Source organism: Empidonax traillii, unplaced genomic scaffold (genome assembly GCF_003031625.1).
Source record: "Empidonax traillii isolate 1590-97213 ecotype Southwest subspecies unplaced genomic scaffold, ASM303162v1 scaffold240:size1935192, whole genome shotgun sequence".
Classification (NCBI taxonomy): Eukaryota; Metazoa; Chordata; class Aves; order Passeriformes; family Tyrannidae; genus Empidonax; species Empidonax traillii.
Genome location: NW_020955433.1, coordinates 338,095 through 358,952, shown reverse-complemented (window position 1 = coordinate 358,952; position 20,858 = coordinate 338,095). Strand labels below are relative to the sequence as shown.

At 35.0% G+C, this 20,858-nt stretch overlaps 1 protein-coding gene across 1 annotated transcript in view; it reads left to right on the top strand.

Moving 5' to 3' along the window:
- Positions 1-20,858, top strand: part of ARAP2 (ArfGAP with RhoGAP domain, ankyrin repeat and PH domain 2) — a 123,703-nt gene that overhangs the window by 80,159 nt on the left and 22,686 nt on the right. The window contains exons 20-26 of the mRNA XM_027888571.1: positions 2,435-2,598; positions 4,595-4,807; positions 6,927-7,032; positions 8,900-9,047; positions 9,763-9,831; positions 17,002-17,076; positions 17,665-17,782. Of these exons, the coding sequence (XP_027744372.1) occupies positions 2,435-2,598; positions 4,595-4,807; positions 6,927-7,032; positions 8,900-9,047; positions 9,763-9,831; positions 17,002-17,076; positions 17,665-17,782 (893 nt within the window). The remainder of the gene's footprint in view (positions 1-2,434; positions 2,599-4,594; positions 4,808-6,926; positions 7,033-8,899; positions 9,048-9,762; positions 9,832-17,001; positions 17,077-17,664; positions 17,783-20,858) is intronic.

Below are 20,858 nucleotides of genomic sequence, written 5' to 3'. Positions count from 1 at the left end.
TTATTGAGGTTTGAGATGAGCTTTCTAAGACACTTCTACATGAAATTGACTGTTTTGAACTGTGTCTGGCACTGGTTTCATTTCCTTTTCTCCCATCTTCACTTCTATGGTATTGTAGTGAAATTGCATCTCTGATTTATCGTACTTTTTTATGTGAGCACTCTGGAGATTTTTGACTGGACAAAGTTAATTTTTGGAAAAATAATTAGTTGGCTTCTATCAACATCCAGGTTTATAGCAAGCAAGATTTTTCTTGTTTCTATTTTTTGCGAGCAACTTCTCTTTTTTGTCTGTGTTGGTCCTATAGGACTGCTACTTAAACAAATACCACATTTTCTTTGTTAATTATTAAATAACCTCTTCCTTTGTAATATGAGTTTAACAGCTTCTGAAATTTTAGAATTTTAGAAAATTTAGAGAAAATCTTCTTGGTAGTTCTGATATGTTTTTACTAATGTGATGCACTGAGAGGAAGATGGAAAGATCCATAGAATACAAGGTGATGTTTTCCACATAGCTTAGGTAATTCATATATCACAACAGTTGATTGACAGAAATGTGATTTAGACTTTAGTGTCTCTTTGAAAAATACTGGTAAGTTTATATGACCTTTGAAATTCAATACTGTATTTTCTCTCTCCTCCTGTGGCACCAATTCATTTATATGCAGCAGAGTTGCCCTTTTCTTGTTTAGCAGTAATAATATTTTCACTTTACACTATGCTGCTTCCTGTATATATCATAATGCTTTAGATAACAAAAAATAATCTATTGAGACTTCCATTTATCCTTTTGCATAATACCATAATATGAATCCTGCTGTTCTGCAGGGAAAATAAAAACACTGTAATATGCATATATGTGTGCATCTCTTGTGTTGGGAAACACCATAAATCTTTTATAAATTATAGTCCTAACCTCTTCTGGTCTGTGAATAATAATACTAAAGCAGTAAAGTCTCATACACTGTCAAACTTTTTTCTGCTCAGTTCAAACTTTTTACTTTCCTAAATGTATGGCAGCAATACTAGAGAATGTTAGAGTGGTGTGTTCTTTGGAAGCCATTGATTGAGAACTACCTGTTCTGACAGGTCTTAAGAAAAAGGTTGAAAACATTGAATTAGGCACACTCATTTTGGTGCAAAAATATGACAGCTTTATGCAATGTATTGGGGTTTTTTCCTAGTGGAAGCGAGACACTGTGTTTCTACTACCCAGTCATGTAGTTAACATGGTTAACGTGACTCAAGCAGTCATGAAGTAAAGAATTCTTAAAAAGGGGCTTCAGTAAGATGAAATATTTTAGTGTTATCTACTGTGCTGTTGAATGTCTCTGTCTGTATATAGTGGATCCTGTGTCTGTGCGTGTAGTACATTGACTGCATCCTCACTTCCTACAGGGATAGGAATGCTAGAATGAAAACATTTATAAAAACAAAATTGAAGGATGCTAATTAAAATTTAAAAAATCAGATAATCCATCATTATATAAAATACTTGATGTTTTTCTTTTCTAAATGAAATAATCAAAATGAATGTTTCTTTCTGTTTTGATTGATTTTTTTCATAGAAGTTCAGTAGGACATTTTAACTTTTTGTCATTAGCAAATAAGTTGTCATTACAGAAAACTCATCCCTGACATTTCTTTCATGGAAGACTAAGAGCATATATGTCGAAAAGTTTGCTTGGCATTTTAACACTTTAAAAAGTTGTTTATTGCATACATGCATATGGATGGACATACACACTCAAACTTTTCCATTTTAGTATTTTCTCTTAGAACCTAGCCTATCAGAGGGGAGCAGAGGAAATTACAATAGCATGTTTAAATGATAAAATCAGAACAGGTTGTGCTTTGAGATAGACAGGTAAAGTGTTGCATTAAGTTATTCTGCCTGAACTCTTACCTTTTTCATACATGTTCCTTAGCTCTGTGTTGTCCTGAGGGCAATCGTTTTGATACTTGTGTAGGAGGGAAGTTCAGTATGTCTCAGCTACCCTACAGAAGAGGAGGAATGGTGGGTGTGCATGGTGTGTAGGGGTGTGAATAGAAAAGAAGGAAAGCTTTTGCAATATTGACAGTTCTCTAAATCTGTTTCTTGCTTAACTGTGGCTTGGACATATGAATGCAGAGTGTAGGAGCAAGACTGAAGAAGAGTAATTAAAATGTTGGCAGGTTCTTTCAAAGGCTTGTGATGGTGTTTGTGGATCTTTTTTTACGTATTGTGACAGTGCTAGTATGAATGTAGCTGGGAGAAAAAAAAACTGTAACAATAGACCACCATCACAGCTTTATGTGGTGGAAGGTGCCTTGATGTCTTACTCCAAGTACTTTTTTTTTTTCCCCTGGACATCTGTTTTGTTGCTGTAGTACAATAACATTTTTTTATTATTATTTCTTTCCCACATTCAAAATATTTTTATACTTTTCAGAACGCTATACATCCATGGCCATACAAAGCTGGATTTCATGGTCTGGTATACTGCAATTGAAAAAGCAGCAGGTACAGATGGTAATGCGTTACAAGATCAGCAGCTCAGCAAAAATGATGTTCCTATTATAGTGAACAGCTGTATAGCATTTGTTACACAGTATGGTAAGTATAGTGGATTTTATTCAACCTAAGATCATTTGAGTATTACCTAAGCCCCCCCAGTATCAGATCTCATTGAATGAGTTTATTTATTACGTAAAGTAAAACCATGTCCCTCGTTAGCCTTGACATTCTTTGATGTGATGGTGAGCTACACATCTGAGAACAGGCAGTTTGGGGAAATACAACTTGGTAGGTTCTCTTTTAAACACCTTCCTATTTTAAATATTGCCTTCTTTGCCTTATGTAACTCAGCCTTGGGGTCTGATGTCAGACCTGAAAATAAGCTCTTTGAACCAGGAAAAACGTGGCCTGAACTGGTCAGCACATCTTCTGGGAAACTGGTATTAACCATGGAGTTGAGTTCAGTCTTAGACTGCTGGTTTTTCAGTGTTTCTTCAGCCTAAGGATGTACAGTCAGTTACCATTTGTTTAGGTAAATTTTGCCAGCATAACTTTCCATAGCATTAGGTCATATGCAGATGATGTTCATGTCCTTTTACTGCTGTAAATTCATCAGTTTTCTTCTGAAATGCTAAATACATATCAACCCTGTACCAATCTGTCTTTGGGATAAATGTATCTGTAACCTCTGTCAGTATGAGAGCACCTAATTTATATTTGAGCAGTTGAAGTTTAACTAAATAGCCTCTGAATATGGCAACACTGCATTATGCTAAATAGTTGTATTGGGGTTACAACTACTGCCTAAAACTAAGAAAAATGTTTTTGTTAAATTATTTTCTAATCATTAGTAATAGGAATTATTTCAAATATAGTTTATACCATTTCGTGCACTGACATGTTAATAAAGCAGGGTAGTTGTGCCTGCCCCTTAAAACAGTTTGTATATTCTAAATTAAAATTTGGTTTCCTGACTTAAATAAGTCAGATCTTTATTGAAAATATGGGTTTTTTCAGGATCAGCATTATTGGGTGTTAAACTCACTTGAAAGCTGAAGGAATTATTTGTATGCATTACTTGCATATATCCATCTTTTTTTTTTTGTCACCACTGTAAAGGTTTTGTCTTTAGTTGTAGTCCACAGAAGACAGATGCTATTAGGTTCCATGCCTGTTCCTGACAGTAACCACACAAAGGCAATATCAAATGGAAGTGCTTGTGGGCATTACAAGAAAGGCAAATTCTAAGAACGTAAGAGATGATTTCATAGGTTTTGACAGAGTACTTAATTTGACAGGTACATAAGAAAAGCAGGGTTTTAAGTAAAGTACTGTTCTCTTTCAAGAAGTGTGAATGCAGAAACACCTCAACAAAGAGAAATAAGACTGCATATCTATGCAAAACTTACACAAGGTTTAAAATTCAAACGTTTTGACTACTCTCATATGCAGTGATTGAAGGTAGTCTTGACTTTGTTTTAGACTATAAATTTTCCTTTAAGTTGACTTCAGTGGTTTTAGTTGTTAAGTACAAGAACAGTGGCTGCCTGATATCTTCGAGAATGTGAGAAAGATCAGAAAAAATGAATACTTTCTACTAATCTTGAGTCTTTAAAGAATAAAATGTTGCAGGTTGGATGAATGCAATAATACTTTTGAATCCTAAGCTGAGTTCATCAATAGGGTAATAAAATAATGGGAGTTTTGCTCACGAAAGCAGCTGTGTTTTATGTGTAATACAATACCAATCATCAAAACTTCTTTTCTTTACTGTGCCTTTTGAAAGTACTGTTTTAGAAAGTCCTGAGGATATTTGGGGATTTGAATTTTCTCAGAAGTACTCCTGAAATTGTGATCTCAGGCTTGCTTAATAGTATGATATGTATTTTTGCAAAGACATCTAGTTGGGTGTAAACAGACTTGGTAGTGTTTTTACTAATAAGTAAGTATGTGCAAAAGGTCAGAGTAATTTTGGTAGGAAGTAAGATGTGCTTGGCAGCCACATATGCTTTTCACATAACGAAGTTTGGAATTTTTAAGAGAGTATTTGATTTTACTTTCACTTATTTTTCTGTCCTGTATTTCTGTACCTTAGGTTTAGGTAGTAAGCAGATCTACCTTAAGAATGGTGACTCTTCGAATGTGGCTGAATTGCTGGAAAGCTTCAAAAAAGATGCAAGGAGTGTTAAACTACGAGCAGGAAAACATCAGCTTGAAGATGTTACTGATGTACTGAAAAGTTTTCTTTCTCAAATAGATGATGCACTTCTCACTAAAGAACTTTACCCATTCTGGATCTCTGCATTAGGTAATGTATTCAATAACACTCAATACAAAAAAAGGTGGTATATACAATTCCAATATCAAATGTCAGGGGGTTGTTTGTGACTTGACCTGTGTCAACTATGCTATTTGATAATCAACCCAATAATTGCAGTGAGGGAAAAAATATTTAGAGTGTGGCTGCAACAAACTTATGTCAATCAGAGATAATTTTATTGCCTTTAAGTTAAACAAAATAATAATAACAAACAGCAATGTTTACTGAACAATATGTTGTAAACAGTAGACCAATATTGTGCTATGTCAGAGTTGATTCAGCCAAAGGAAAAAGTGATGATACATGTTATAGAAGCATTTCAGGTAAAATTCAAGAAATAGACACATTAGAGTAGGAGAAAAGCGTGCACTCTGTCTTTTGACCGTATGTAGTTAAAAATGGCAAAATGTAAATGCTATCATCTGCATGATAGGTAAATGATAGTCTTGCTGCCTAAATTTTTCCTAAATTTTTTGTGAACATTCAAACAAACATATTAACAATGTAAAGTTGGTAACACGTTACTTGTGGTTTTTTTCCTTAGAAACGTTAAACTTAATTTGAAAGAAAATATAAGTAAGTTCCTGTTACTGAGAATTGTGATGTATTTAAAACATGACAATGCATGTCTCTGTATGGTTAGAAGCAGAACTATGAGATTAGTAATACATTACTCAGTTACTCATTACATAAATGATGATGATTTTTATATTGTTTTTTCACAATAGCTGTAGTTCTATTTGTTTCTATATTGAAGTATTTACGAACTGCAAGAAACAAATGGTTTTCCCGTGAAACTGGGCTATAAAATTTCAGTTGATGCATAGAAATAAGAGATGCATAGGAAAAGCTAAGATAGAACATTAATTTCTACATGAATGCACATGAAATGTATAGGTATATTTACTGTGTGGTGAGTTTTGTCTTTTAAAAAGAAGCATATTCCTTCCTGATTTTGTTTAAGTTCAGACATGGAGATTGCTTTATTATGAACCACTAGAAGCTCAGGAAGTTCAAGTATTATCAATATTACACCTTTTGACCTTTAACCTCAATTTGAGCAAACTAGAGGAAAGACTATTAAGAATTTATTTACTTACCACAAGATTCATCTCATCAGAAATCAGAAAAATCTGTGGTAGTATAGATTAAAGAGAACATTTTTTTAAATTATGTTCTACTGATTCTACTTCCTGATATGCACATGGGGCTAAAATTCTGCTTCAGCTTTACAGCGGAGAATCCTGTCGTGTTATAGTTAAGTGATACTGAAAGTATTTGTGTGAAGACTAAAACACTTAGGAAGACAGAGTAGAAGACCTTTAAAAAAGTGATGTTTTGTTGTTTATTTTTTCTTCTAATTACCAAAGAAATCAGAACATAGTGCAGTAGTTAGTGGAGAGCACTAGCAATAAACTGCAAAAGATGAGATGGAAGAGATTAACTTTGATTATGTCCTGGGGAGGAGTATGCTCTGTAGTATCTTTGCACTACAGGGAGGCAGACTTGAGAGCTGTGGCTGTGTCTCAGATATTGTCATTCCCAAGGCTGGAATAAAAATAGGCTGTGCCATTCTTCAGCTTTGTGTAGTTTTGTATAACTTATTCACCAGCCCTTCCCCTTTGCTCTCCTCTTATGAGTCTTGTGTAATTGGTCTTTAAACTAGTTTGGGCCTTGAGATGCTTTTCCAGTAAAAATTTAAAATATGAAAAGGTCCTTTCCTTTCTCATTTCTGGGAACTCTTAGAAGTATGTTTGCCTTTGTACATACACAGATCCACTCACACATGTACACACACAAGCTACAGATTAAATATGCTTTGAGAGGAAAAGCAACTCCTATTCTGGGCTTTGGTCTTAAACTGTAGCAAACGGTGCTTGAATATAGAACTGTCTCTCTTTGTTGCTGTTTCCCTGAACTGTTGTAAAATAATGGACTTTTTTAATAGTAGATTGTCAGCACTGCCTTTATGAAGTAGAGGTTGGTTGGGTAAATAGTAATTTTAAAGGACTAGATGATGATGTTATAGTTAATGAGAACTGCTGTTGGGTTTTGGTGTGCGTTGTTATTTTGTTATTAATGCTCAATGATTATTATTTTCTGGCAGATACACAGAATGAAAAGGAACGTGTGAGGAAGTATGGAGCTTTTATTCATTCACTTCCACCAGTCAATAGAGCAACTTTGGCTGCTTTAATTGAACATCTTTACAGGTCATTGCAAATGATGCATTGTAGTAGAGAAATTCTTGTAATGTGTTCTCAGTATAACTCTACCATATATGGAATGTGGCTTGTTTCATTAACCAGTAATCACAAAAGCTTACCTACTTGTGACAATTAATTACATTTGAATCCCTTTAATTGATAATGTGTTTTTTCTTTGGTTGTAATTTTAGCAGTAGGTATCTATAAAAATTAATGAATTAGAACAGCCTTACAGGGAGAGAGGGCTGCCAGTGTATGTGTCCAAGTAGGGTAATTTTTGATGTAACTTTTTAATACAACCTCATTTTACCAGTCAGCTACTCTTCCAGAGAATTGTTGCAAATGGTTCTTGAAATTAAAAGGTTTTTTTCAGTGAAAATGTCCTTCTCTACAATCTTTTTGCACATAATAACTTTGAGAATTGCCTACCCTTTCTGTTTTTCACTGGTGCTTCATTTTACAAGATAGATAGTGGTAGTGAATATCCGAAATACAAACTTATTTAAGCACTGAAGGTCATGTCTTAGTCCTAGATCAAATAAGGGGCAGAAAATATATAAAAATTATGTGATTGGGTGGTTCTCTGGTGTCTTTCTTAATATTACTCATCTATAGTGTATTATATCATCTATTGAACAAGTCAAATTATATTTCTGGTAAATTGTAGTGAGTAGAAATGTGTAGAAAATTCTCTTTAGAGAATATTGTATTCAAAAGTTAAGTTACATAGCTAGGTACATAGCAGATGTCATTTAAAAACTCTATTATTATGAAATTAATTGGTACCATTATTGGGAAAAAGATTATAGTATGTATTGTGTTTAAAGATATTTCTAAGCATATCCAGTTTGGAGATATTAATGTGCTGTTGCATCTGCTAAGTAATTTGCATCTGAAAGTAGTTAGAATTCATGTGTATAACAGTAAAAATTCTGCTTTGCTTAAAGTGTTTGCCTCGAAAAAAAGAGACATTATATAGACAACAGAACTGATATGCACACTTTACCATAAGTATAGGAATCTAATTTCTTTCCACATTTTGTTTGATCTTAGATCATAAGTTTCTAGGATATACTTCTTTGCATAATATAGTGAAACTGTATTTACCATTGGTGTGGCCTCACCTGAGTACTGTGTGCAGTTCTGCGGTCTGCAATTTAAGGATGTTCCGTTCTTTGAATATTTTTGGGGAAGGCAACAAAGCTGGTGAAAGGGCTGGAAGGAATGGCATAGGGGGATCACCTGAGGACTTTGGGCTTCTCTAGTTAGGTAAAAAGGAGGCTGAGGGGTGACCTCGTTGCTCTGTACTTCTTACTGAAGAGGAGAAGTGGAGGGGGAAGTACTGATCTCTTTTCCCTCATATCCAGTAACAGTGTGCATGGGAATGGTTCAAAGCTACATCCAGAGAGATTCATACTTGTCACTAGGAGGCATTTCTTTACTGAGGGGGTGACCAAACACTTTCACAGGCTTCTTAAAGGGATGGCCAATGCCCCAACCCTCTCAGTGTTTATCACATGTTTGGACAGTGCCCTCAGCAACATGCTTTAAGTTTTGGTCAGCCCTTAAGTTATCAAGAAGTTGGACTAGATGATTGTTGTAGGTTCTTTCCAACTCAGCTATTCTGTTCTGGTTTTATTCTTTTTAACTCTAAATAATTTTGCTATCACTTGAAATGCAGTTAGGGAGTTTTCATTTCTGTAATGAAAGATAAAGAATATAAAGAAATATAAAATAAATAAATAATAGTACATGTTTTCATTTTGTTTAAGGGAACTATTCTTTTTGAAATTAATTCCGTATTCTGTAAGCAACCTCAGACAACTAAAAGAACAATGAAACCTTCTAAATATATTTATTTTTTCTTTGACAGGGTGCAGAAGTGTTCTGAAATCAATCATATGAACCCTCACAATTTAGCCGTGGTGTTTTCCTCATGCTTGTTTCAAACTAAAGGCCAAACTAGTGAAGAAGTCAATGTAATTGAAGATCTAATTAAAAATTACGTGCAACTTTTTCATGTAGGTATCTTTATGTAAAAGTATCCTAATTGCTCAGTTGTTAGAAATACTAAAATATAGAAACTTCTTTAAAATGATCTTGCTATTGGTTAAATGATCTGAGGATTTGCAGATCTGAGGGTTTTTGAACTCTTAATTCAGTGGATCTTGTTCTTGGCCTGCTTTAAATTTTATTTCCCAGCTAGCTTAATCTGTGTAGGAAAGACTATTTATGGGATGTTGTGAGCTGCTGTTTTCCAAAATGGTGCACATTCTTCTTGCCATTTTCTTGCTTATGAAATTTAAGAAAATTTTATGATTATGACTATTAAAAATAATACTTTTAGTAAAATATTATGGACCTGATCAGAACTGAAGCATGGAAGGATTTTGTGTTTTTACTCTCTGAGCTGTGATTGCAATGTGTTTTGTTGCTTTGGTCTAGAAAGAATCTTAAATCCAACGGGATAGAAAAGATACTACGCACGGCAATTCCTATTTGACATTTTGATTTAGAGTTTACTGTACCACTATAACATTGTTTGGCAGTTTTTCATGGATTCCTCTCTGTTTTAAACTTTATTTCATAAAGTTTATAATGAGTCTCATCAATGAAGAGCTATTTCTGACTGATAGAATATTTTGCATAACTGCTTCTCTAAGAACATGATTGACAGTATTGGTAATTGTTACAATACTTATTATTTATTGATCAAGAACTATTCATTTTAAACAGATAAATGAAGACCAGGTCAAACAAATGGACATAGAGAACAGCTTTATTACCAAGTGGAAAGACACTCAGGTAAGTGGCAAGTATCAGTTGGTCTGAGAATAATTTCAACAAAGACCATTTTGTTTGTTTACAATTTTTTTATACTTAGATTTCTAAAACTAAATTTTTGAGTTTGTATCATGATCAGTGTTGTTAACTTCAGAGGTGAGGGAAATAAACTGAAAAGAAAGAGGAGGCATAAACTGATAAAGTAAAATAGTTCAGTGTAAAGCATCTGGTGGAATTGTGTTCTGTCCCAAGCACTGAGCTAACTTACAGGTTGTTACATGCTTTTACTATGCTTCATAAATTGTATTAGAAGGAAATAGTCAACATTTGCAAGTGTGAGAGTGATGTCCTCTCTATTTTTTTTAAATTTTAAACATGCATATTAAATACCTTCCAGTGTGTACTAGCTTTTATTATTTCATGTACTTTGGGTATACATGGTCTCTATTAGAGTTACGCCATCGCTTTGAGTTTAAAGCATCTGAATCTTCAGTCACATCCTGTTTTGCGACCATTTCTAGAACTCCAAGGCATGAATATAATTTGGGGAAGCTTCAGACACATACTGACAGTCAGATAGTGAACTTTAGGACACAGTATAAGAAAATGGGAGGTCTTAGCCACTTATTGTGATTCTAAGTTCCAGTTTTACTTGTAACAACTTTTGAATAATTTCAGCCTTGTAAGAAACAGCAAAGTGATACCACGTTTCACTATCTGAATGTTAGTTCTGTCCAATCCTAATTATAGCTAAAATCACTAAGCTTTGTAACATTACCAAGGTGGGTGAAGTAAAAGAGGTAAAATGAGATGTAGGGAGCTTAAAAGATTATACAGAAATCTAAAGTAGTGGAGGAGAAGCTTTCAGTGATTTTGGAGGTTTTAGGGCTTTAGAAAAGGATAGAAAGCTAGTAGAGAAAATCTGTGATACATTCTCTGTTGGCTGCCTTCCTTCTTCCAGCAACAGTTTCATGGTACCTTGTAAGCCATAATTAAGAAGACAGTGTCTTCCAAATACATGTGTAAAGTTACATGTTCTGTGAATTGCTGTCTGGAGTTGTTCTTTTATCTCATATTGCCTTATTGTCTGGGTTATAGTGGTGTGAAGCCCTCTTACTGTAATGGCTTTCTGTCAGTGTGCATATTAGAATGTCGGTTTCCTCCTTTGTCTGGTGAGGAGTGACCAAGTTACTGAGAAATAATTTGAAGTTTATTTCTAATGTCCGTCTTGCAGAATGGAAGTGTCTGCCACTAAATAGCCACATAAAAAAATAGCCAAAAAATCCCCCAGATTTTATATGATAGAATCATAGTATATACAGAGTTGGAAGGGATATATCCGGATCATCCATTCCAGCTCCAGGCCTTGCACAGGACACCCCAAGAATCACACCATGTGCCTGAGAGCATTGTCCAAACACTTCTTGAACTCTGGCAGGCTTGGTGCTGTGACTGCTTCCTGGAGGAGCCTTTTCCAGCACCCCACCACCCTCTGGGTGAAAAACATTTTCCTGATATCCAGCCTAAACCTGCCCTGACTCAGCTTCATGCCGTTTCCTCAAGTCCTGTCACTGGTCACGAGAGTGAAGAGGTTGGTACCTCCCCCTCCACTGCCCTTCATGAGGAAGTTGTAGACTGCAGTGAGGTCTTCCCTGAGTCTCCTCTTCTTTAGGCTGAACAAACCAAGTGACCTCAGCTGCTTCTCCTCAGGCTTCCCCTGAGTTCTTTCACCATCCTTGTGGCCCTCCTTTGGACATTCTCTAATAGCTTAATGTCTCTTTTACGTTGCGGTGCCCAAAACTGCACACGATATTCAAAGTGTGGCCACACCAGTGCAGAGCAGAGTAGGGCAATCCCCTCCCTTGATTGGCTGGTGATGCTTTACTTGGTACCCCCCAGGACACAGTTGGCCCTCCTGTCTGCCAGGGCACTGCTGACTCATATTTGACTTGCCATCAACCAGGATTCCTAGGTCTCTTTTCACAGTGCTGCACTCCAGTCTCTTGTTCCCTAGTCTACACACACAACCAGGATCACTCTGTCCCAGGTGCAGAATCTGGCACTTTCCCTTATTGAGGCTAATATTATTGGTGATTATGCATCTCTAATTAGATTAGACTCTCTAATTAGTCGAGGTCTCTCTGCAGGGCCTCTCTGCCCTTGAGGACCTCAATAGCTCCTCCTGATTTAGTGTTGTTGGCAAACTTAGTATTCCTTCAAATCCTGTGTCCAGGTTGTTGATGAATATGTTAAAGACAACTGGGCTGAGAATGGAGTCCTGCAGAACCCGACTAGTGACTGGACTCCAGCCTGATACCACCTCATTCACTATAACTCTTTGTGCCAAACCTGTGAGCCAGTTGCTCACCCATTGTGTAACATGGTTATTCAGCTGTATGTTGGATGTTTTGTCCAGAAGGATACTGTGAGCGACAGTATCAAAAGCTTTGCTGAAGTCCAAAATGATTGCATTTGCTGACTTTCCTAAGTCAACTAGTTGGCTCATCCTGATTTTATTTCTACACTGCCTTTTTTCCCATTAATATATTTGAAAAAACACTTTTTATTGTCCCCCACATTTCTGGGCAGCTTCAACTTTGGTCACATGAATTTTCTCCCTACAGTGGCAAGCAGCGTCTCTGAATTCTTCCTATGTCACTTCACCTTGTTTCCATTGGGCATACACCTTCCTCTTGTGTCTTATTTCTGAGAAGATCCCTGCTCAACCAAGTTGGTCTTCTGCCTCATCTGCTCAACTTCTGACATTTAGGAGTTGCCTGTTCCTGTGGCCTTAGAAGGTGATATTTAAAAAAGTGACCAACACTTTTTTTTGCACCTACAAAAACATTTTTCTGTGGGACATTACTTACGAGTTCTCTGACCAGCCTGAAGTCTGCTCTCCTAATGTCCACAGCTGAAATTTTGCTGGCCCTTTTCCTCCTGTCAGCAGAGATTTTAAACTCAATCACTTCATGATTACTATAGCCAAGACAGTCTCCAATCTCCATGTCACTCATTAGATCCACTCTGTTGACAAGGAACAAATCAAAGGAGGGCATCTTTCCAAGTTGGCTCCCTTATGGACCTTAGGACACTTTATGGACCTGTTCCATAAAGTTGTCATCTGGGTTTTTTAGGAATCTTCTGGTTGGGGTTTTGCCAGCTGTGTGATCCTCCCAGTTAATTTCTGGCAAGTTGAATTCTCCCATAAGAGCAAGTGCAGTTGACTTCGAAGTCTCCCTTAGTTCCTCATGGAAAAATTTGTTGGCAGCATCATCCTGGCCAGGAGGTCTATAGTAGACTCCCACATGGGATATCTGCATTATTTGTTTGTACCTTGATTTTTTTCCAGAGGCTCTCAACTTGTGCCATTGTCAACTGAGATCTGTACACTCTAACCCTTCCATTACACACAATGCCCCGCCTCGCACTCGGGTATTTTAAAATTGCATATCTGAAGGGATTCTGGATCTCTACTTGGAAAATACTTGGAATTCATAATATTCGGTACATGTTTTCACAACCTGTTATGAGAAAAATAGTAACTGAGCTGCTGGATTTAGTAAATTATTCTTAATTAATACTGTATTTGAAGAAATCAAAAAATGCTGAGTTTGAGTTAGAAAAATTTTTTGTACCTTATCGAATCATTGGTATCTCTGCTGTATGGCATTCCCTGGGAAAAGAGCCACTAGTTGATGGCAAATGTGACCGGAGAAGGCTGTAAGTTGTTTGGGAGCACTTGCCCCAGAGATAATGGCATTTTTCTTTTTAGCTTTCTAAACAAGTGATGGACATTGGTACAAAACTTCTACCTTTTATTGGGTAATAAATTGAAGTTTGAACTGCTTTTAAGGATTAGGACTACATTCTTTCTGTTATGTCAACCTATTACCCCTGAAATAACAACTAAGGAATGGAGTCCTCAAGAGCCTGTCTTTTGTGGCAATTTGATTGTGACTATGAACATTTTTCCCCTCTGCATTAAGCTGTGGAACATTTTCTGGGTTTTGGTTGCTTTTTGTTTGAGGTTTTTTGTTTGTTTGTTTGTTGTTTGTTGTTGTTGTTTTTGTTTGGGGGTTTTTTGGTTTTTTTTTGGGGGGTGTGCATTTGTTTTGTGGGGGTTTTTTGTTTGTTTGGGGTTTTGTTTGTTTTTATTTGGGTTTTTGTTGGTTTTGTTTCTGTAGCAGACTTGATTATTGTAACTAGTGTTTAATTTAAAAGCACATTTTCCTATATGCACATAACACATGAAATGCATTGATGTCTAATACCTAGTACCTCTTCAGTGCAGAAGGAAGTGCTTCATATTATTTCAAAGTTTTTACTGCCTGAAGCCCACTGATTCTTCTACGTAGTTAGAAGATTGTTTGGAGATTCTCTGTATAACTGTTTCCCTAGAAGAAACATTCTACATTTCTCTAACTATGCATGGTATTGTCTGTAGGTTTTGCTGAGGGAATATGTTAGAGCCAAACCTGGACTAACACGAACGGCTTTTGAAAAGGATTGACCACCATTGTTACATTTTACAATTATAACTTCTGTCATGTGTATATAGTGCATATTAATCATAATTTCAGAAGACTAGATTTTATGGATGGATACACTTTACATTTTACCATGCTTGGAACTTTCATGATTACAGATTCATGAATTTTGCAGTTTATTGAAGCAACAGAAATACAGGTTAGAAATTGCTGTTGATAAATACACTTACTGCATCAGCGCTAAATATACTGAAGTTAGCAACTGACTAACTAACCTTAGTTAGCAATTTAAGGTAAATTAACAAATTCAACTTTGCACTAAACTTAGCTTTACCAATATTTAAGCTTATAGCACCTGGGTATGCTCCAATATAGTTGGAGGCACAGATCTTACCAAAGGGGCTTCCCTGCTTTGGGAAGGAGAGAGGATCAAACCCATTGACTTGTCCCTGAAGAAGGGCTGTGCTCTTGTCCTCTAAAACAGAGGATTCCAGATATCAAATTTTTAGGAGAAGTGGAGGTGGAACTGTAGTAAAATATAATAAGATATAATAAGGGTTTTGGTTACCTTTGGTCAGGATGTTATAAGACCCGTGATTGAATCAAAGGCAGAAGAGAACCATGACACTTCACCATCACTTCGTCCTCCATGCAGCTGAAGCAGCAATAAAGGCCATCTGACCTTTGCTTGCAGCATGTTACAACCACACATCATCTCCTCCTTAAAGGACCAAGTTTATCCAGTTATGCATGGTTAAAGGGGAGTGAGGGTAACATCTCCACACAGAGGTGTGGGTGCTCATCTGTGCTTCACTGAGGTATTGGGCTGTGAGGCCTCTGCTTCACCCTGAACACTGTGCTGTTGTTAAGTTGTGCTCAAGCCAGGTGGCTTGAGATAAGGTGACTCAGAACACACTCTGGCTCAACCAGTTTCATCCATTCTCCACAGCAGTTTTCTGCAGCTTTCCAATTACTGGTAAAATTGATGACGTGATGCCACCAAGTGACATAACAGCATCATTGTATTCATGTAAACATCACGGGTAATTGGCAACTTAGGCCTCAAGCAGCTACAATTAAGAATTGTAAGAATTCTTTCCATTCAACAACTGATAGTCTGACTCATTGCATTCAAAATGCATGCATATTTGTGGAAAAATCAGTGATGTGTATATTTAATACATTGGAATATACAGGTTGCCACATTAGTATTATCTCTGGTGATGCAGTGTTCAGGGAAGAAAAACTGGACCAAATTTCTGCTGAAGGAGTAGAAGTTCGCATATGAAATGTCACTGAAGTTCTGTTCCAGGTGGCACTTCGTTAGCCACTCTTTATTCTCTGTCCACCATATACTTATGCCAGCTGTTCCTGTAATTTACATCACTTTTTCTCTCCGTACGGTTGTTTACATGAGCCCAGTGGAAATCATATGTCAGCTTCATTATTATTTCCAACCTTTTTCTGTAATATCATCTGAAAAGCAAATTTTACAACTAAATGAGCTTTTTTGAGTCTGTGCCACTATAATTAAGCAGCTTTCTTCAAAGTAGCTTTGTAATGTTTTTCCTCACAAATGTTTCCATTAGTTTTCTATTCTCAGAGGCTAAACTAACTTAGAAGTTACTGTTCTTCAGAATGTTAATATTGTTTAAAATTTTTTTTAAAATTCAGCACTACCATTTAATTTTCTATGAAAATGTAGTTTTAGCTTCTGTAAATTAGTCAAAATGTATCCCAAGGCTTACTGGTTATATACATGTATATGTTTCTCTATGCTTTTCTTAACCTCTTCCTCTGTTTGTAGTAATATATAAATATGTAGCATCACTATCAATACTTTTCTCCAAATAAAAAACACAAATTGTTCTTCTTAGTGTAATTTGATTATTAATTCTTTATATTTGCTTATTAATTAAAGAGTACAATTATGTCATACATTTTGCTTTATCTAATTATTCTGCATTAGCATTGTACATACAGTTTGCATATCTCTCCAACAAATTTGACAGAGGTTTATATCAAGAACATTTTTTTCATTCCTTCTTTAATAATGAAATGACAAGTTTTCATTGTGCTTAAGAATCATAAATGTAATATTTGTAGTAATGTATTTTGATTTTCTGAATATGTACACATGGGTACATAGCTGAAATATTCTGTTATTTGTAATTTTTCCTCTCATTTATAACTAACTCAGTTTAGGGTTACAGTCCTTTTTTCATGGTTTTAAATTGTAATCATGTTTTGGTTCTGAAGTGAGCTTGAGTAACCTCTAAATAAGAGTTATGGTTCTGTCAGTTTAAGATACTAAGGTACAGTTATGTCTTAGACTTTGAAGTCTTAACTATAAATCTAAAATTACCACTTACTTCATGTCTCCCCTAGTTTTCTTGTTCTTTCTTGAATGTATATTTGTAAAGTGTGCTCATTTTGTTGGATGTAGTTCTGTTCGATTTAGTTAGGGTTAGGATTTTTCTCCTCAAGCTGTGAAGAGGTATTTTTTCCTTACACTAGTCAAATGAAAGTTAATATAGTGCAGGTTTTCCCATTATAGTCAACATTTGGACTATTGTTGGAGATAAACAGGTGGAAAAAAAGTTTGACTTTTACTAGATAATAATTGTACTTTCCTGATTTAAAATGATATTTCTAATGCTTTTAAGATAGTCTAATTTTCTTTTTAATTATTTTGTTTTAGGTTTCCCAGGCTGGAGATTTGCTTATTGAAGTTTACGTGGAAAGAAAGGAGCCAGACTGTAGTATTATCATCAGGGTCAGTGTATGAAAATGATAGTGATTTTAGGAGTGATTTAGCAATTATGAAATTTTAGTGATTTACACTTATGCTACATCTCTCTGGTTTTGTTTCCTTTTTTGTTCTGTTCAGCATATAACTCTCAAACGCTTCTGCTTGTATATGTATGGGATATGTGGTATACATAGATACGCATATGCACATGCTTTTTAAAATAGGATTAAAAAGGGAGATATGTATTGCTAAGAAAAAAAAATATGTTTCTTCTGTAATATTTACCTTCCCACACTCAAGAAAACATACCAAGGCTTTATTTTTTTCCATATTTCTCAATGGTAGAGAAAAGGAATTTCAAGTTACCGGTCTCATGGACCAAAGTAAGGAAACAGGCTGGAATCTGATGAATAATTTATGGATTTCCAGCACATACATCTACTGCTCTTTTTTTTTTTTTTTTTTTTTTTTTTTTTTTTTTTTTTTTTTTTTTTTTTTTTTTTTTTTTTTTTTTTTTTTTTTAAAGGCAGTTGCTGAGAGGAGCACTTTGAAAAAATAAATCAGAAATCAGTAATTGAAATATATCATAAACTGACTCATTTTGTATTACAGGTATCACCTTTGATGGAAGCAGAGGAATTAACTAATGATGTTTTAGGAATCAAAAACATTATTCCCAACAAAGATGATATCTGGACTGCTTTTGAAGTACTTGAAAATGGAGAACTAGGTTGGTGACATCAAAATTTATGCAAGTTTAATCAACTTTTGTTATTTTAATTTTTCAATACTTAAAGTCATTAAAAGCTTAGTTAGAGACTTTATGGTAAAAAAATATTAGCCTTCATGCCAGTGTTTTACATTTGGTGGCTGTGGCATCTGCATGATTTCTTTCTACACTTTGCCAGAAGTAATGTGATGAATTGTTGTAAATTGCTTATAAATTGGGGATTGAAAAGATGTTCTTTATATTACAGTGCTTCGCAGTTCATTAATCATCAGCTATAGAAAAGTAGGTCTTACTAATAAGTCTTAAAGAAGAAACTTATTTTCATTAGAATGTCAGCACTTGATTTTATAGGGAATAATGCTTTTCAAAAGATGAAATGAGAACATACATGTAATACTTAGGAGAAAGGATCTTTTTTACATTATTTAGTCAATTATTTTATGTGTGCAGATGAAAAAGGAGACATAAAGTGTGTTTATGGCAAGTGGCATTAGGATGTATATAGCAGATTCTAGAAAAATTTGTTTGAAATATGGTTCTGCTGCCAACAAAAGCAAATGTCACATGGTCACAACATTAATGAAGTGTAAAGAGATTTTAATATTAGAAGTTCTTTATGCATGTTGGAGCATATATAACATACTGGAGCATTTTATTATTAGAGGTATTTAAAATAATGTAGAGTAGTAGGAATTTTTAAAATTAAAACATTGTATTTTGATGAATACTCACTAATGTCATCTGATTTTTGGAATACATGGGGACAGAAATATGCGATATTTATTTGTGCTTCATAGTTACTGTTCTTACTGTTATAGTACAGAAGGGGTCTGTGGACTAGTATATTTCTGTAGTGAAGATACCTATGTTCAATTTAAGAAAAAAAAAGTATAAGGAATTGGAAAAAAGTAAGATTACTAAATGTTCCAATATTGTTTGAATAGTTTTGCTGTACTTGATTTTCAGATGTGCTTACAATAATCTCTTCAGTTTTACTAATATTACTTATGTAAGCAGTCTTGACTTTGGCAGTATCAATAACTAGAATGGAAGTGTATTCTCTTTTTGCATTCTCTTTTTTAACTTAAAATAAATGACCCTGAGCCTTTCACATCTTGTAGTCTGTTGATGATGCTGCATAGAGTTGTAATGTAGAGTTCATTTCCAGATTCAGGGGTGTGGGTGACAACTGACTAAGAATGCTGGCATCTGTTACTTTAGAAGAGGCCTGAGAATTCCTACAAGTACACTGGAAGTCCTATTTCTTTTTTCTTAGTAATTATAAAAAATGAAGAGGGAATTTTATTTTCTTAGACTTGATATATAACATTTACAGACAAAGGAAAACTAAACTAGGTATGGCCAAGGGAACATAAAAGTAAGTAAAAAGATAGACCCCACAACAGTTTCTTGAGATATTTCAGTACAACAACTAATATTTTAGTATGGGATAAAAATGTTGTCTGAACTAATGACTATGGATAACTGGCAAAATTAAGCTCAGTGAGACACTAAGGTACTATATAGGGCAGTAAATACTGGCAAGGGATTAGAGTGCTTCCTATTGAAACAAGAGTTTCAAACATAAATTAGAAATGGCACGCAAGTGTTTTAAATCCAAAACAACCAAGCAAAAAGCAAACTAAATTAAGTCCTAGTTCATCACCTGTCAGTCATAGAGACTGTGTTGATGAAATGTCTTCTTCATGGATCCCTTTCTGGAAGAATCAGTGCATCAGAACAAGTGAATTATTGTTTTAAAATAAAAATAATGCATGTAGCAAGAGACACTCATCAAGACTCCTGTGGTGCTATGGCTGAATGTAGCAGCTTTTCAAAGGGCTGAAACACAGAGAAAAATAGTACTATGCAGTCTTTGGTCCAAATGTGACACTAAAGAACTAAAAGACTGTTTGAGTCTTTGCTGCTACAAGTTGATTCTACTAGTGTTACAGCATTGAATATTACGTAACCTGAGGCATTGACAAGAAATTCTGATACGCAATGACAGAAACAAAGTTTGTGTATTTGTTTCAAACATATACAGATAATCACAGTGTCTTTCTGACAAAAAAATATTTGTCTGCTTTTGTTCTTGCCATGATCTGGTACATGTCTAGGGCATGGTGGTATTCCATTTGTTGCACTCAATCCTGAAATTTTATGATACTTATTTTACTTTTTAAGATACACTGTCCTGAAAACAAACACTGAGAAGGCAAGAAACTTAGAATTATATTTTCTAGAAAGTAATTTTCTACTGATAGTTAATATTGTTTAAGGTGAAAATGACTAGTTCTGGATATTTACCAGCATGTGATGACCTAAGTGAAAGAAAGGGTAATTGGATGTATGTGTTGACTGCTTGCTGTTCAAAATACTAAAACTGCAATATTAAAAATTAACTAATTTATTTGCATATAGAAAAGCTGCAATAATTGATGATTTTATCTAGCTTAATGCAGAATGTTCAATACCATATGCTTTTACAAAATAGGATGCATAATTTTTTAAATAATAGGTAATTGATGGATAGTTTGTAAATGAGGTGTGTTACCAGAAAAATAGGTAATGGTTTTCAGCATGATGATTTATGTACTATGTAATCCATGATGACAGATGGTTTTAAATATAACTATAAATAAAACAGTAGGTGTTTACTGTGGGAGAGCTGGTGTTCTAGGAAGATGTAGTGATTTGCCAGTCTCCTGCATTTGATTTGTAAAGTTCTCCTTAAAGCGGATTTTCTCTCTTGAACAAAGGCATCAAGTTGTTTTAGCTTTATCACGTCAGAGTTTACAGTTTCCCAAAAATCTAAAGAAAATGTTAGAAGCTTGATCATTTAAAACAAAAGGACCGGAAGAAATAGTGCTGTAAAATAGGGTTTGAGCTGCTGTCTACAGAATGGTATTTTTGTTAGGCTGCTTTGGTATCATGTCAGAATAATGAAATCTTTATATAGGTGGTATCACAAGTCTGCAGGTAGGGTAGGGTTGTTTGCATCCCAAAATAGCAGTAGTTTTTTCTGTTGTTTAAGAGTGTTATTTGTGGCTGTTGCTTTCTGAAGCGCTAGTGT